Source organism: Rhinolophus sinicus, chromosome 17, assembly GCF_057876585.1.
Source record: "Rhinolophus sinicus isolate RSI-liver-muscle chromosome 17, RSI-T2T, whole genome shotgun sequence".
Taxonomy (NCBI): Eukaryota; Metazoa; Chordata; class Mammalia; order Chiroptera; family Rhinolophidae; genus Rhinolophus; species Rhinolophus sinicus.
Window position 1 is genome coordinate 4710911 of NC_142517.1, and position 15612 is coordinate 4726522.

At 47.9% G+C, this 15612-nt stretch overlaps 1 protein-coding gene across 2 annotated transcripts in view; it reads left to right on the forward strand.

Annotated features, from left to right (window-relative positions):
• The window catches only part of DSCAM (DS cell adhesion molecule), a 639055-nt gene extending 623994 nt beyond the window's left edge, over positions 1-15061 (forward strand). For both annotated transcript variants that reach the window (XM_019745768.3, XM_019745769.3), the window contains one exon: positions 14089-15061. In XM_019745768.3, coding sequence (XP_019601327.3) covers positions 14089-14441 — 353 coding nt within the window. In that variant the 3' untranslated portion in view covers positions 14442-15061. The remainder of the gene's footprint in view (positions 1-14088) is intronic.
• The last annotated feature ends 551 nt before the right edge of the window (positions 15062-15612 follow it).

Genomic DNA, 15612 nt, shown 5'->3' on the forward strand with positions numbered 1-15612 from the left:
GTCAGTTCCTTTTTTGATGGTCTTTTATTTCCCCACTTACAACCCCAAGCTTCTAAACTCTCTACAAATCAGGGTCAAGTTAAATGAACTTGGCCAAATCGTGGCTGCAGAAAGATAAGAACATGTCTTAGGTTTCCCTCCGAGTATCTGGCAGATACCAGGCAGCAGGGTGACAGTTCAAAAAATATTTTTAAATGATTTAGTGGAATATATACTCCTAATGCTGCGTCTGGCGTATATAGTAGGTGCTTAATAAAAGTTATTGAATGAGTGAATATATCATGGTTGTGACAATGGCAAGGCTGGCCTATTGGTTAAAATATTATAATTGTTAGAAATTATCCGTAAAACACGAGAGGGCACTTAAGTGCACTTCATCTTCCAGTCTAACTCTAAATAAAGCGATGACTTTCTGTTCTTGCTCTTAGTCAAAGGAATCTCTTCCTCGGATAAGGGAATATGGACAGCTCACACATGAGGCAGGCATCAGAATCTAGTTTTGGACTTTTAATAATACCTGCATTTTGAATTTTCTACGCCATTTGTGTAACTGTTTTGTTTTGTTTCAATTTGGGATGGCTATTCCCATCTTAAAAAAACATAAAACAAAGCAAACAAACAAAACTCTCTATTCCTCTGAGAAATAGCTGGAAAGTTCAACAGCTCCTTTTCGTCTTGGTCAAGGTAGCTTTCGATACTTTGATTACAGTATCTAGTCTTGGTTTCGGGTCGCATCTTAAGCCAGTTTCTAACATTCTTGGGTTACTTCTACTTCTTTATTCATGATGTTTACCCTGTGCATTCAAGAGATGCCATTGCACAAAGCTCCTTAAATCAATTTAAAGCTTCAAATATGCAACCTAATACAGCCTGGCCCGCTAGCAGCGGGGGAGTGGGGGGCCCTTTAGAGCTCTGCTGTCACACTCTGGGGCTCTGGACTTAAGTGTGTGCATGTCAGCCATTCTGTGATGAAAGCAGTTGACCTTTTCCAGCTGGAAATGGCCACTGCCTTCTGCCAACTTGTTGGTCCTCTGAAAAAGCAGTTATATGAAGCAGTTCTTGGGTTTTAATTTCAGGATCCAGTATTCCCCTCCCTCACGCTCTCCTGAGTGTGTGTGTTTCATTGAAGAGAAGATTGGAGAGTGAGAGGCAGGGCCCTTACCTGGAGGATGTGTGACCTCTGCTCAGGTTGCGCCCTCTAACTGCGGCTGCCCTTCTCCTTCTCAGTTCTCACTGTGGTCACACTGCTTTCCTCTGTGTGGTTCTCATATTGGTTCTTGGATCAAAATTAGACGCCAGAGATCTGGACTGCCAAGGAAGGCCCTCCCCAACCTCGCTCTACCTGCAGCTCTCTTGCCAGCTAAGGACTTGAGCTCTGCTCCTGGCAGGTAAACTGGCTCCCACCTCATGACCCAAGGTGTCACACTTCACTCCTCTTAAACAAGTACGTCCCCTCCTTCCCTTTCTCCTCTGAGTCGGGCAACTGGGGCCCTATGCCCCGGGCTTGCCTCTTCCTCTTCTGTTTTGCACATCACTAAAATTAAAGTTTGGGTTTTTTTATTAGTTTCAGGTAGACATTTACACCCCCCACAAAGTGATAACCCCCTCTCCCCCAACCTACTACCCTTCTGATATCGTATATACGTAGCTGTTACAATTCCACTGGCTCTATTCCCTATGCTGTACTCCACATCCCATGACTGTATATGTATTAAAATTATAGCTGACATTCAGTATTATTCAGCTTCAGGTGTGGTACATTTATACAATGGAGTATTACTCTGTCATAAAGAAGAATGAAATCTCACCATTTGCAATGGTATGGATGGATCTAAAATTCAGTTTTGAGATTTCTAGCATGATGTTATTCCGAGAGCTGTGGAAAGAGTTTCCCTTCAAGTGCAAGCATCTTTGGTGCCTACACATGTGCATGTGTGCACGCACAAACACACTCACACACACACATTCATGCATACACGTGTACATGCACACACATGTGCGCACACATGCACACATATACCATGCCCATGTACACACACGTAAACATGCACACATTCACACCATCTCTATGCGTGCAGACACATACACACACGTGTACACACATTCACACACACCGTGAACATGCACACATGTGTACACACATGCACACACATACACATGTGTACACACATGCAACGTGCCTGTGCACACATACACATGTGTACACATATTCACACATACACACACCACGCTGTACACACACATGTGCATGCACATGCACACACATGTAAACACATTCACACCCACGCCATGCCCATGCACACATACGCACACATGTGCACACTTGCACTTACACTGTTGTCCTGGCCTCCACTGTCACAGACATGGCCCTGCTTCTTCCCTCCCAGCCTCTCCACTCCCTTTTCTTCCTTCAGCACATATCTGTTGAGCTCCCACTCAATAACTGACCCTGGTTTAGGAGCCGGGGATACAATGGTAGACAAGACCTCAAAGAGGGTAAAGGGGTCCAATATACGGTGATGGAAGGAGAACTGACTCTGGGTGGTGAACACACAGTGTGAGATATAGATGATGTAATACAGAATTATACACTTGAAACCTATGTAATTTTACTAACCAACGTCACCCCAATAAATTTATTTTAAAAAAGACCTCACTTTGAAGGAGCTTATGTCCCTGGGGGAGACAGACACTAATCAAGTAAATAAATGATATAGTTTCAGATCATGGCAAGTGCTGTGAAGGACAGAAAGTCAGGGAAGGGGGTAGAGTCCAGCAGGATGGTCAGGGAAGGCTTCCTGGAGGCAGTGAGACATGAGCTGAGACCTAAATGATGAATGGGGAAGAGAGAGCCAGGCAGAGAGTCTAAGGAAACAGTGGTCCAGAGAGAAGAGAGAAGATAAAGGCTGGGAGACAGGACTCAGTCTGGGAGCTGGAGTTCCCTCTGAGCTGCCAAACAGACAAACTTTCAAATACTCCCTAAGTTTAAGGTTGGAAGGACCCCGGGGCCATCAGCAACACCTCCACATACTGCTCTGCAGTCCCATTCAGGTGGACTTGGACATTCGACTGTGCTCTTCCTAGATCCCTGCTGGAAAACCAAACCTCTCTGATGTGCCTTTGCAATTTCATCTACTGAGGGACCCTGCTGTAATTTTAGCTTGGTGTCCCTCAGACACAAAGTGATGGTAGGGCTTGTTCTGAAGGGTTCCAAGCTTGGAACTCTAAGCCCACTTGCCTTTTGCACCCACGTGTTCCCTATCCTGCCACTGGTTACAAGTACCTGAGCCTGCTGACCTTTCCAAGCTCTATCAAGGACTGTTACAGCTGCTGCTGTCTGCGTGTGTCCCCTAGTTCCCGAGGGTGTGATCTGTTCTGACTGCCCTTTCTCTGACTTCAGAGCCCCTCAGCTCGCTGTTCCTCTTGGGCGTCTTATTGGGGTTCAACTCTGGTTGTTGGGGAGCCCACAAGACATGGAAGGTGAGGAGAAGGCCGGTGCCTGACAGACCTGTGATGGAAAGGCAGGAGGGCTCCCTGTGTCCTGCTGAGTGAACAGAAGGAAGCTTCTAGATTCCAGCGCTGCAGGTGAGAGCAAAGGCTCTCACTACAGTGACAGCATCTCCTGAAAGGCCCTGTTGAAACACAAATGTGTTACATTCATGTATTAACCCATATTTATTGACTATCTTCTCTATAAAAAGTACTGTGCCTGGTGTCATCCACAGACATGAAAGTGTGAATATATGAAACTACCACTTCCCACAATCTCCTTAGTTGATCAGAATAGCATGTGGTATCACAGGCAGCAGACAGAGAGTAGAACACACAGACGGATACATGAGGAGGTCAAAGAAACGAGGCAAAAATCCAGCTTATGGAAGACAGCTACTACCCCCTACACACACACACACACACACACACACACACACACACTCACATACACTCACACACACACATACACACACACATATACACTCACACACACATACACACACACACTCACATACACTCACACACACACATACACACACACTCACACACACACATATACACTCACTCAAACACATACATACACTTACACATACATACCCCCACACACATACACACACACAGACTACACGCATGCACACACTGACACACACACAGACTACACATGGCCCAGTGAGATGTCACGATGCGTCAGGAGCAACCTGACGGTCCTGGGAACACACAAATAGGTCAGAAGGCGACAGCAAAGACCATCGTCTTTCAGTGTTGTCCTATGTGGATACAGCCGGCACCAAGTTCTAACGCGTGCTATTTCCCAAACTCGGAAGCAACAAGCCATAAATCCAAGTGATGGAGTCAACCCTGTCACGTTGAAATCCCTCACGTGGCTCCCCACTGCTTTCAGGAAAAAGCCCTCCGAGGTTCTGAGAGGCCAGGCCCATCCTCCTCACCGGTCATAACCCCTGCTCTCCAGGCTCCAACTGCCTGACCTCCTAGACTCCACAGGCAGCTCTCTCCTGTGCCTGGAATCCCGTCATTTCCCAGCTGCCTCAGTCCTGAGGGGTGACCCAAGCTGCACAGGGCTGTTGAGAAGGGTCTGCCAACCCCATGGCTGAGAGGCACAAGCTTCCAGCCAGGGTTCCTCCCCGGGGGCCATGGTATGTGGGTCCCCATGGGTCCCATGTGGGAGCTGTCTTTGAACCTCATGGACCCTTTCCCAGTGGGGGCTTCAAAGTCCCTGCTAACGAGTTCCAAGCTTGCCTAAAAGTTGGGGCAGATTTTCCAATGGTGCCTTTTGTTCAAAACCACGTTAGTTCAGCCGCCACAAACTCAAAGCCACACTTCATAGGTCGGTGTCGCTTTTAGACTTCGCCAGCGAGTAGGAGGATGGCCGTATCGATGAGCTCTTAAAAATGCATGAAGCCTCTTAAGTACAAGCCAAGGATGGGAATAGAAGCCGGGTCCGTGGACCTCTGATATCAATCTCACATTATTTATTTAGGGTTTTTCCTGGTTGCCATTTGGAAATGAGGATTCATTTACCAAGAGAGGTTGGTTTACAAGTTTTCATTACCATCCTGCACCATTAATTTTAAACTAAAATAGTGTTAGGTCTTACCTGCCTCTGGTATAGGCGGACGGCATGCTTCCCTTGTAACTAGCTCTGTGGTGCTGTATTGTCATGGCAAGTGTGGTCTGTGTGGCTTTTGCAGAAATTGTCAGAACTCAAGCACTCTGCGCTACTTACTTTTGCGTTACTATCCAGCTCCATCGAAGCCTAGATATCAAGCCTTGTTAGAAATTGATGAAAGATCCTTTATCTGTGGCCCAGGGGAGATGTCGGCCCCGAGGGATTCTGAGTCACTTTCCTTCCAAATGAATTTCTTGTGGAAGCCTATGCGTGTTTCAGAGCTGCAGACTAACGAAGCATTGCACAGGCGGGGGAAGGAGGCTGCTGCGATGTGCCGGGGAATTCTGGGCTCTCCAAAATGCATTCGTTTGTCCATACTCATCTCCAAAGTCCGAATACAGATGTGCTTAACCAGTTTTCCCAGGTGAGCGAGTTCAGAGCATGAGAAATCTTTCAGGCTTACAGGTACCCTTAGAAAGTGTGGAGCCCCCTTCATAAGAGCCAAAACTGGAAGGGGTCATAGAACCACTTAGAGGCAGAGGCAGGCGTTCGGCACAAAGCTTAGAACTCGCTAAGTCAAGCTTTACCCATTGTTCTACGCTCCTCCACTCCCCTCAGGTCAAGTTGGAGAAAGACCCTCCTGGCCACTGCTGCCTGGGGCCCTCCCCTCACTTTGTGCCATGAAGACCTGAGGCCATAACTCCTTGTGGGCTAGTTGAGGCTGAGGAGTACGAGTCCTTATTCTGATTGAATTCAATGCTCTTCAAGTGAAATGAAAGTGAAATAAGGCTCCACTTGCAGTTATGAACTTTGGCCATGTCACTAGCATTTCCCCATGGCAGGGTCCTTCTTTGTGGTGGGGATGTCCCGTGCATTGCAGCCTATCTACAGCATCCCTGGGCTCTGTCCAATAGGAGCCAGTAGCCAGCCTCCCAACTGTGACAACCCAAAGTGTCTTCCTTCAGTCATAGCCACATGTCCCCAGGGGCAAATCCCCCTCTGCTGAGGACCACTGCTCCCGATGTGACGTTTGTCCCAGGTGTGTGCATGGTGAACGACAGGAGCTGTGGTCTGAGAATAGAATCGTGGAATGTACATCCATTACAGAGTTTCAGCATCGATTCATTCTTGTTGTTTCAGTATTGATTTTGCCATTCTTCTTCCAAGGCTAAAAGGCATTCAAACTTTGTGTGTGAGTCTGAATACATTGAGCAAGTTCGGGAAGCTTTGCTTTCCTGATGGGGAGGGAGAGTCTCCTGGTTTTCGACGAAAGCGAGGCGGGTTTAATATAGCAGCTTTCACAGAGTCGGCCAGCCATGGCCTGGAGGCCCCTTAGCGGGAGTGGCAAGCTTGGAGCACACACCTGTGACGGCTGTGGGACCGCCAGGGCAGCTGTGCTGGTTCAGGGCTGGAGGCGAGGGGTTGTTATGGCAGCGGTGAGCAGAGTGGATAGGGACAGAGGGAGAAATCGATACTGACTTATTTAGTCTGAACTTTTGGAAATATTAGTCGCACCAAAGGTCCCCAGAGGGCAGTGACAGGAGGATTGGAAATGGACCATTATGTCAAATAATAAAGCGTAACTTGGAAATAATGGTGAAATTGCCCCTCATTTCTCAAGGCGTGAGACAAAGCAATACGTGGTCTGCAGGTGGCAGGGTGAGGGGTGCAGCTTGTGGTCTGGGAGGGCTGCAGGCTGATGAGGCAAGGTGGAGAAACACGTCGGTAACAGGGAGGCCCCAGGGAGGGTGCGCGTCACTGCCGGGTGAGGGGACAGAGCCTTCTTGTCATCTGTCATTTGTCACCTACATCTGTTCTCACAGTGCCGCCTCTCAGTGTCTCTCTCTCCATTCTTTGCCGCGTCCCAGTATTCAGTTCACTGGTTTCCTTTTCTATTCACCTTTCTCTACTTGTGGCTCTTTGTCTCTTGTTTTTGTTTCGCCCTGGTTCTATGTCTCCATGTTTCTTCTGTGTGTATATGTGTGTATATGTGTGTGTGTGGTGTGTGTGTGTCCCCATCTCTGTGATCCGATTCCGTCTTTGTCTCTCTTTCCCTGTCTCTGCCCCCCTCCCGGTCTTTCCCTCTCTCCGCATTTTCTCTCTCTCCCCACCACTCCGTCTCTATCTCTATCTCGCCCTCTCTCTCCGTCTCTGCTCCCCTCCCTCACGCTCACCCTGCCCCATCCATCTCAGCCCATCTGACCCCAGCCTGGTCCAGCATCCCAGCCCCTGCCCTCGGGTTTTCAGAGTGCTTTCTTCCCAGCCTCCTTCATCCCTTCCCCTCACTCCTGTCTCTGACACATGAAGCATCACTGTCCCCAGGGTCACAACACAATGGGGTGACTGTTGATGATGCACAGATGCTCGGTTAAACGCCCAGATGGGACTCCTTGGCCCGCTGTCACCGTGTTTGTATTTGCGCTGAGTTTGGGAAGGCTGCTAACTAGGTTTAGCTAACCAGGAAGCTGCTAGAAATGCAGGCAGTTAGGTAAGCAGGTGAGAGGAAGATGTGGGAGGGCGTGTTGGGGCCCCCAGATCCTTTCCCTCCAGCTTTCCGAACGTGAGCCGGGCCCTCCTGCCAACCTCTGCCCTCTTCTCCATGCCTCATCTTCCCCTCAGGGTGCTGTGTTCCCCTCTGATTTCCCTTCCACTGTCTCTTTCCATCACACACACACACACACACACACACACCACACACATATGCACACGCATGCACACACAGACACATATATGCACCCATGGACATGCACACATACATAGACACACAAATTCACAGACATACATAAACACATACATGCACACACACATGTACACACACACCCTATCCTGATGCCATGTTGCTGTACAGCACTGTGCACTCGCAGTTTTACTCCTTTTCTGGGCCTTTTATTTCATGGATGGATGTTTCAGCACAAGGGAAACAACACTAGAAAAACAGAGAGAGAGAGAAAGTGGAGAGGAAAGCTGGAGGAAAGCATGGGGGAGAAAGTTAAATCACAGACGATGTATGTCCTTGCTGAAAATAGGCGTGACCTCCACTGTCACTGGTGTCACTGGAGACAGCCCTCAGGCCAGGCTTTGGCTCCACCCATGTGTGCAGATATCAGGGGACATATGCGCCTGACAGAGGTGACTCCGGAGTTCAGAGCAAAAGATCTGAACTCCTGGGTCACTGCTACTTCAAAACTCATGGAAGAACTCAAGAGGATCCTGGGTGATTGGCTCCGGGCCACGGTGCTACGGGAAGAGGTGCGGGTGGGTCAGACAGATTCCTTCCGAGAGGCCTCTGCTCCCTCCTAGAGGAGACTCCAGGAGCGCCACTTCCAACCTAGTCCTGGGGGCCAGCTGGACAGGCGCCTGCCTCCCCAGGGAGCGGGACAGCTAGGGGAAGGGACTCTGGCTTGCCTCGGTAGAAAAGGAAGGATGGGTGACACGTTAGCCCACCGAGGGGCTCCTATGAGCTCAGAATACACGTTGGGGACCCCATAAAACACAAGCATGTTGGCTGCTGTCATTAGTCATTAAAGAGACATCCCCCTTTGATGGACGCAGAGACGTCCCCCTACAGTAGAATTATTCAGAGATGCTTCGCATGAAGTCCCCAGCTCATCACAACCAAGAAGAAAGAGCATCTGTATTTGTGTACTGTGGCTCCTGTAACAAATGACCGCAAACTAGATGGCCTAAAACAACACAAATATATTCTCTCACGGATCTGGAGGCCAGAAGCCCGAAATCAAAGGTGTCAGCAGGGCTGTGCCCCCTCCAGGAACTCTACAAAAGAATCCTTCCTGCCTCTTCTGACTTCTGGTGGCCCCAGGCGTCCCTCACCTTGTGGCTGCATCCCTCCAGCCTCTGCCTCCATCTTCACGTGGCTTTCTCCCCTCTTCTCTGTCTCAGATCTCTTGCTGCCTGTCCCTTATAAAGACACATATCTTTGGATTTATGGCCCACCTTAAATCTAGATGATTTCATCTCAAGATCCCTACCTTAATTAGGTCTGCAAAACTCTCCAAATAAGGTCACGTTACGCATTCTGAGGATTAGGACGGGGACATATCTTTCGGGTGAATACTAATCACTAATCAACCCACTAAAGACAGAAACCAAAGTCTGAAAAAGAGTTCCTGGTTAATTTCCCTGGCAGATATCCAGCCCCAAACTTCAGCCCCCCTGAGAAGGAAGACATCTGACAGCACATTTTCACATCTGTTATCTAATGAAATCATCCTGTAACCCTAGGTGGTAGATTCTTCTATCAGTCCCATTTCATGAATGAGGAAACTGAGAACACATTCGTGCCAGTCAGATTAAATGCACGCAAAGTCACCTAGACCTTCACTCTTTTTTTTTTTTTTTCTAGACCTCTGCTCTTAATCTCCACCATTAGAATCATTTATTTTTTCCCATGTGAAACAGGCAGATGAAGAGCAGGGCGGTTAAGAAAAGCAGGGGTGTCAATATCCAGATTGTCTCCACAGTTCTGTACTTCACTTCTCTCTCTCTCTCTCTCTGGAGTGATGTGGGGGTTACCTTGGTATCTGTAGGTGTCTGAAGAACATAGGAGGGGGACAGATGGTTAGAGAATGCATTTTCCTGAGTGGTCCTTGGACCACTGGGGTGGGATTTTAATGGATGCAAGTGTCTTGAATAAACATAGCTCACTACTGACTCCTAAGTTCTTTCTTCTGTGTAAGTGCATGAATTATTAAGAGAACTCATTTGTAGCATTCACACTGTTGAAAGGGCTACTTTGGGTGCTAATCAGAAAACACAGACTGTCGAAAGAGCTAATTAGAGCATCACACAACTTAATAATGCTTTGCCCACAAGATTGGCTCACTCAGAGATATTGGATGTTCAGAAATACTGGGCAGACATGCAGTGAGCAAACACAAATAGCTGTTGTTTATGAAGAAGTGGTATTCAGGATTTCCAGTTCTCACAGTCTTTTTCAGCTGCCCTAACCCTCTTGATCACTAGATCTACAGTGGGAACCCCTAGAGACAGGGGCAGACATCATGGGCTTTGTGCCTTATTTCACACACATTTCTTCCATGTTATCTGGGACCTGAGCATTGCTCAGGGACCAAGACGTGATTGCTTTAAAGGGGTTTAATAAGCCCTGTTCATTCATTGGGGAGCTGCTGGGACAGAAACTCATTCCCAAATCTGTGACAACACATTAGAAAATGTCAAGTGTTCAAGGTTTAGTTGGGTCTCAGAAACAGCATGAGACATTCTTGACCTACATTTTTAAATAACCCTGGAGGGAAGTGAATTCCACAGTTTGTCAAGTATTTGGAAAAAAAAAAGTGATAAAAAGTAGTCATGTAAATAAATGAAAGAGCAAATTAATATAATCTGCTTATTATGCTCTTAGTAATAAAACATAATCACTTTAAAAATTGGATATGTGAAAATCCACAAATTTCAAAATTTGGTAAATTAGAGTGTGTTGATTCATATATAAAATGTTCTTCACACTACAAAATAAGTTTCCAGTTTAATTTTTAATGACAGCTGTTAATGCTTTCATGATATTTGTTTGCAAATAATATACCTTCAATAGAGAAAATGAAGAATACATTCGCTACCATAAATGAAGATAAATAATTTTCAATGTCATCATAAAAGGCATTCAGGACATGAGGATTCGTTTTTAAAAATCAAATACTTCCATTTTTTAGGAACAAGGCTAATACGTATCACAAGATATTCCTGGACCTCAACGTTAGACTCTATAGTCAGGCTTCATGCCACCATTTTTGCTAAGCCCAAACCCAGATACGTCAAGCTACTCAAAGCCTTCTCACAAAAATGCCAAATTAGGTAACTTCTTTCCTAAGAATGTTATGGCCAATTTATTGTCAAGGTTTTTATTATTATTGGGCTTTCCTTAGATCCAGTTCGCTGTATGAAGCCAACTTTGAATTAAAGTAGCTTTGATTTCAAAGAGCCAAATCCAAAGTGTCACTGGGCCATTTTAGTGGACTACGTGCTCCAGCTCCTAATGGAATTATGGAATTACTCACCATGACTTGGTGGGATAAAAAACGTCCTCAAAAACCAAGGGGAAAATGCTAAGTGGATTTTTGCATCATAAATACCAAGTGACATAACAGTGTAATGCAAGGACATGGAAATCAACTTGGTAAATTGCCCAAACATAAGGTCATGGTTCCTCTTAGCCTAGGGGGAAAAATCCTTAGAAAAAGAATAGCATTTTGAAAATTCGTACGCTCGTTTAAGTTGTATAAAATGTGTTTTTCAGCGGCTGTCTTTGTTGTGTTTCTAGTTCTCTTATACCACTGAGTGGTCCTTTTCTCCCCGTTCACGGGTTATTCCCTTTAGTGAGAAAACTTAACGTTTTGAAGGTTCTGGGGTTTAAGCCACTGTCTAAATGCACACAGCTTCCATTACTTTATTAATTTATGTCACCTAGCTCATGGCAGCCTTGCTTGGGACGGGTGTTGCCTCAATCCTCCCCACCCTGTGCTGAGAGCCCAAAGGGGCTGGCTGAGGAAGGCATGACTGACAAAAAGGAAAGCAGGGAATGCTGTGCGAGTTAAGCGATGAGTTACGCCTGAGCCCTGTTCAGATAACAGTGCCCACTAGGTACATCCTCTTAGGTACCCTCCAACCACATCAAGCTCAGCATGTCTGAAACCAAACCCATTATCTTTTCCCACCAAAATATGATCTTTCTTCTAGACATCTTTTCACATGAATGGTTCCACTACCCACCGAGTGTCCTGTATTTGAAACCTGGGAGGGAGGCATCTCTGACCCCTTCTTCCCTTTCACCAGCCCCACCTGTCACCAATTCTGAAGCCATCATCCTTGGGTGCCCTTCCTATCTCAGTTCCACTGCCTCTCGCTTCCCATGGCTGCCCTGTGAGCTCAGCCCAGTCATGCTCCCTCGCCTACACGTCCTCCTGCTGGTCCCTTGGTCTCAGGACTGCACGCCCCCAGCCTGTGCTCTAACCAGAGATGCCCACCTGTTATGCCGTAAAGGAGTTAGAGACGAGCCAAGATGATGAGCTCCTCAGCCCCCAAGACGACCAGGAAGAGCCCCCTGCATTCATCCCAGCATGCTGCACAGATACCCCTTGTCTGCGTGGGTATTAGAGTGAGAAAGGTGGGCAGCACCAAGCTCCAGAATGAGCGTCGCCTGGTCCCAAACTGCCAGAGGTCAGAGCTAGGTTTAGTCCAGCACAAGCCTGCCTGGGGAATGTTGGTTGCAATGTATGTCTAATGCCTGGTCCCTCATTGCGTTCGTGCATTACGGGGGGCCCATGACACATATGAAAGACTCGAACCAGGGTCATGATGATGGGAATGAGAAAGACTGAAGAGCTATTTTTCAAGTATAATTAACCTGGAGAGGAAGGTGTGAATGGGGGCTCTGATTCCACGCACTAATACTGCAGGTGGGGGGCAATATTAAACAAGAGTGGGCCCACAGGAGAAAATTGCACTGGGGGCCCAGGTTGGGAGCGGGGCTGGCCATCATGAACTGGGTGTGTAGACTCTAGCATTTAAAATTCAGTGTGGACATTCATCTGAAAATCTCTAGCAAAGTATCTGAAATTCAATTCTAGGGCCCAGGAGAGGGCCAGATGGAAAGGACGGATGTGAGAGCTCTTCATAAAGAAATGATGCAAGCAGCTGAGCCCTCAAAGAGAAAGGGCTGCGCACGGGCCACTGGGAAAACCCTGTATTAGAGGATGGGTGGAGGGCAAGGATCCAGTAAAGGACAGTGACAAGTGGCTGCCAGAGCTGTAGGAAGAGATTGGGAGAGCAAAGTGCCATGGAAACTGAGCGTTCCAGAAACAAAATGATCAATGGCATCGTGTTATAGCTGGTACAAGTTGGATGAGAACCTGGAAAACACAGAATGTGGAGATGAGAGGTCATAGTTGACCTTCAAAAGAACGATTTCAGCAGCTGATGGTGATGGCAGCTGTGCCACTTCAGATTTTCCAAACAGCAGACACCAAGATGGATTAGATATGCAAGAGATTTATTGGGGAGATTTGTCGTGGAGAGTAAAGAAGCAGGGAGCAGGTAGGGAGAATCCACAGACCAAGATGCAGATCCGACACCTGTGAGAGGAGGGAGAGGAAGGTTAGGGCGGGAAGAACATCCGACCTCAATGCACCAATGGAGGCTGCAGGCAGGACGATGGGGAATGCCCAGCTGGGAGGACAGGTACCCTGGGCGTCCAAGGAGTGCAGCTGGAGACCCCAGCTGACGTCTCCCCATGGTGGGTTCTCTTGAAGGAGACCCAAGGGTGCCTTCCCGTGGCCCCATAGCAGCCAAAGTGAGGGGTCTCAAGAAGGAGGTAGGAACATGAATACTCTGGTGTAAGCTTCTCTTTCCTCTACGCACAGCATCACTGAGACAGAAGACTCCAGAGTCTGGCAGGTAGGCAGAGCCTGGTAAGGCGCCACATGCTCTGGGATTTCCAGCAAAAGCATCAGAGAAGCCCAGTGACTTCAGGGTCACACAGTTTTGGGGGATTGCCGAGACTGGATCCAGTGCTCATTGGTCTTTCCTTGTGGCCCCTGCCTCCTTCCTCAAGCCCAGGGCTGTCCCGAGCACTTCCACCCCACCTAGGGTCCCTTCTAGCGCGTTTTACACCTATTGTGTGCTGTCACCTCTGATGGAGGGTTTTCTTTCCGTTGTGGGGTTTGGCAGAATCTTTTACCTCTAGTTCTCTGGTTAAAGCATGACATGAGGAACCTAAGTTTCTGAGCCGTATAGAAGCCCCCTCTTCCTGGGCCCCATGGGGGAAGTGTGAGGGCGAATCCACCGGCCTTTGCAGGGAGGGTTTTGGAAAATCGCATCCAGGTTCAGTGACAGTCCCTGCTCTGAGCCCTGAATAGCCTGTCCTGCCCACAGGGGCACTCAGCACCCGTTCGCCACATGCAGAAACCAACTCACTGCTCTGTGTTTCTTTGCAGGTGACCTCATACATCTGCCTCCATACCTTAGAATGGACTTCTTGTTAAACCGAAGTGGCCCAGGCACCAGCAGGGACCTGAGTTTAGGGCAAGCGTGCTTGGAGCCTCAGAAGAGCCGGACCCTGAAGCGCCCCACGGTCCTCGAGCCCATCCCCATGGAGGCGTCCTCCTCCACAGCATCCAACAGAGAGGGGCAGCCGTGGCAGCAGGGGGCCGTGGCCACATTACCTCAGCGAGAAGGGGCAGAGCTGGGACAGGCAGCTAAAATGAGCAGCTCCCAAGAGTCGCTGCTGGACTCCCGGGGCCATCTGAAGGGAAACAATCCGTACGCAAAATCGTACACCCTGGTATAACAAACAGCATGACTGGACAGCGGTTGTAAATACAATTTAAAAAAATTCAATCAAAGCTACCTTTTTTTTACGGAATTCCAATATTTATAATTAAAGAAAATTGCCAAAATATATTTAAAGAGAGAGAGAGAAAATACTGAAAGCACAGACAGTGCAAAGACTCTCCTGCTGTTTTTTCTGTCTGAGTGTCAGCTCCATCTGCCTGGGCATCTGATTTTTTGGGAAAGAAGTCCAGTTTTATGATCTTCACAGGCTATTGCATTTTTACTGATTTTCTACACAGTGCATGGGGGACCAATTACACCTTCTGACTGGAAGTTCTAGCACACAAGACTCAAGTAAGAACACAGGAGGAAAAATGACCCTCTTTGTGAATTTAAAAGGAACGCTGATTCGGGGCCATGGGGAAACTAGTCATGTTTGCACACTTTTCTTTCCCATTAGAAACTCGGTCCTCAGTCTGACCTTCTTCTGTTGTTAATTAGGACAAGTGCCATCAGTGAAGGGGCGGGGGGAATCAATTTGGTTTTCTTTTTTGTTTATTTTTTAATTTAATGAGACACTCTTTGCATTTTGTCTAAGCGAAATAAAGAAGAAAAGGTTGTCTGCCTTTATTTCAATGTCTACGTCTCTCGTCTCCTACTGATTGCTGGGTTCTCCTTCCTACTGATGCTGGCGTTTGCAAACACCAGGGCTGAGCCCAGAACCCAACGTGATAACCAGAGAGGATACCCACACTCTGAACTCCCTGGGAATGGCTGGGAAGAGCCCAGAAGGTACCGCTGGCCTCAGTCATGAGGGGCTGGCCAGGTATTCGAAGCCTCCCGGTGCTCTGCTCCTCACCTCCAGAACAGCACCTGGCCCTCTAGCTGCACCACAGGTCGGCACACTATGGCCTGCAGGCCAAATCCAGCTCTCTGCTGTTTATAAATCAAGTTTGTTTGGAACAAAGCCACGTGCCTCATTCCCATTTTGTCTGTGGCTGTTTCATGCCCCAGTGGCAACATTGAGTAGTTACAGCAGCAGTGGTGTGGCCTGCAGAGCCGAAAATGTTTACCATTTAGCCCGCTGCAGAAAATGTTTTCCAACCCCTGTCTCGAGTCCCACGTGCAGCCCCAACTGGAGAAAGGAAGGGAGGACCAGGAGGCCTCCACACATCCTGCCCTCCGGG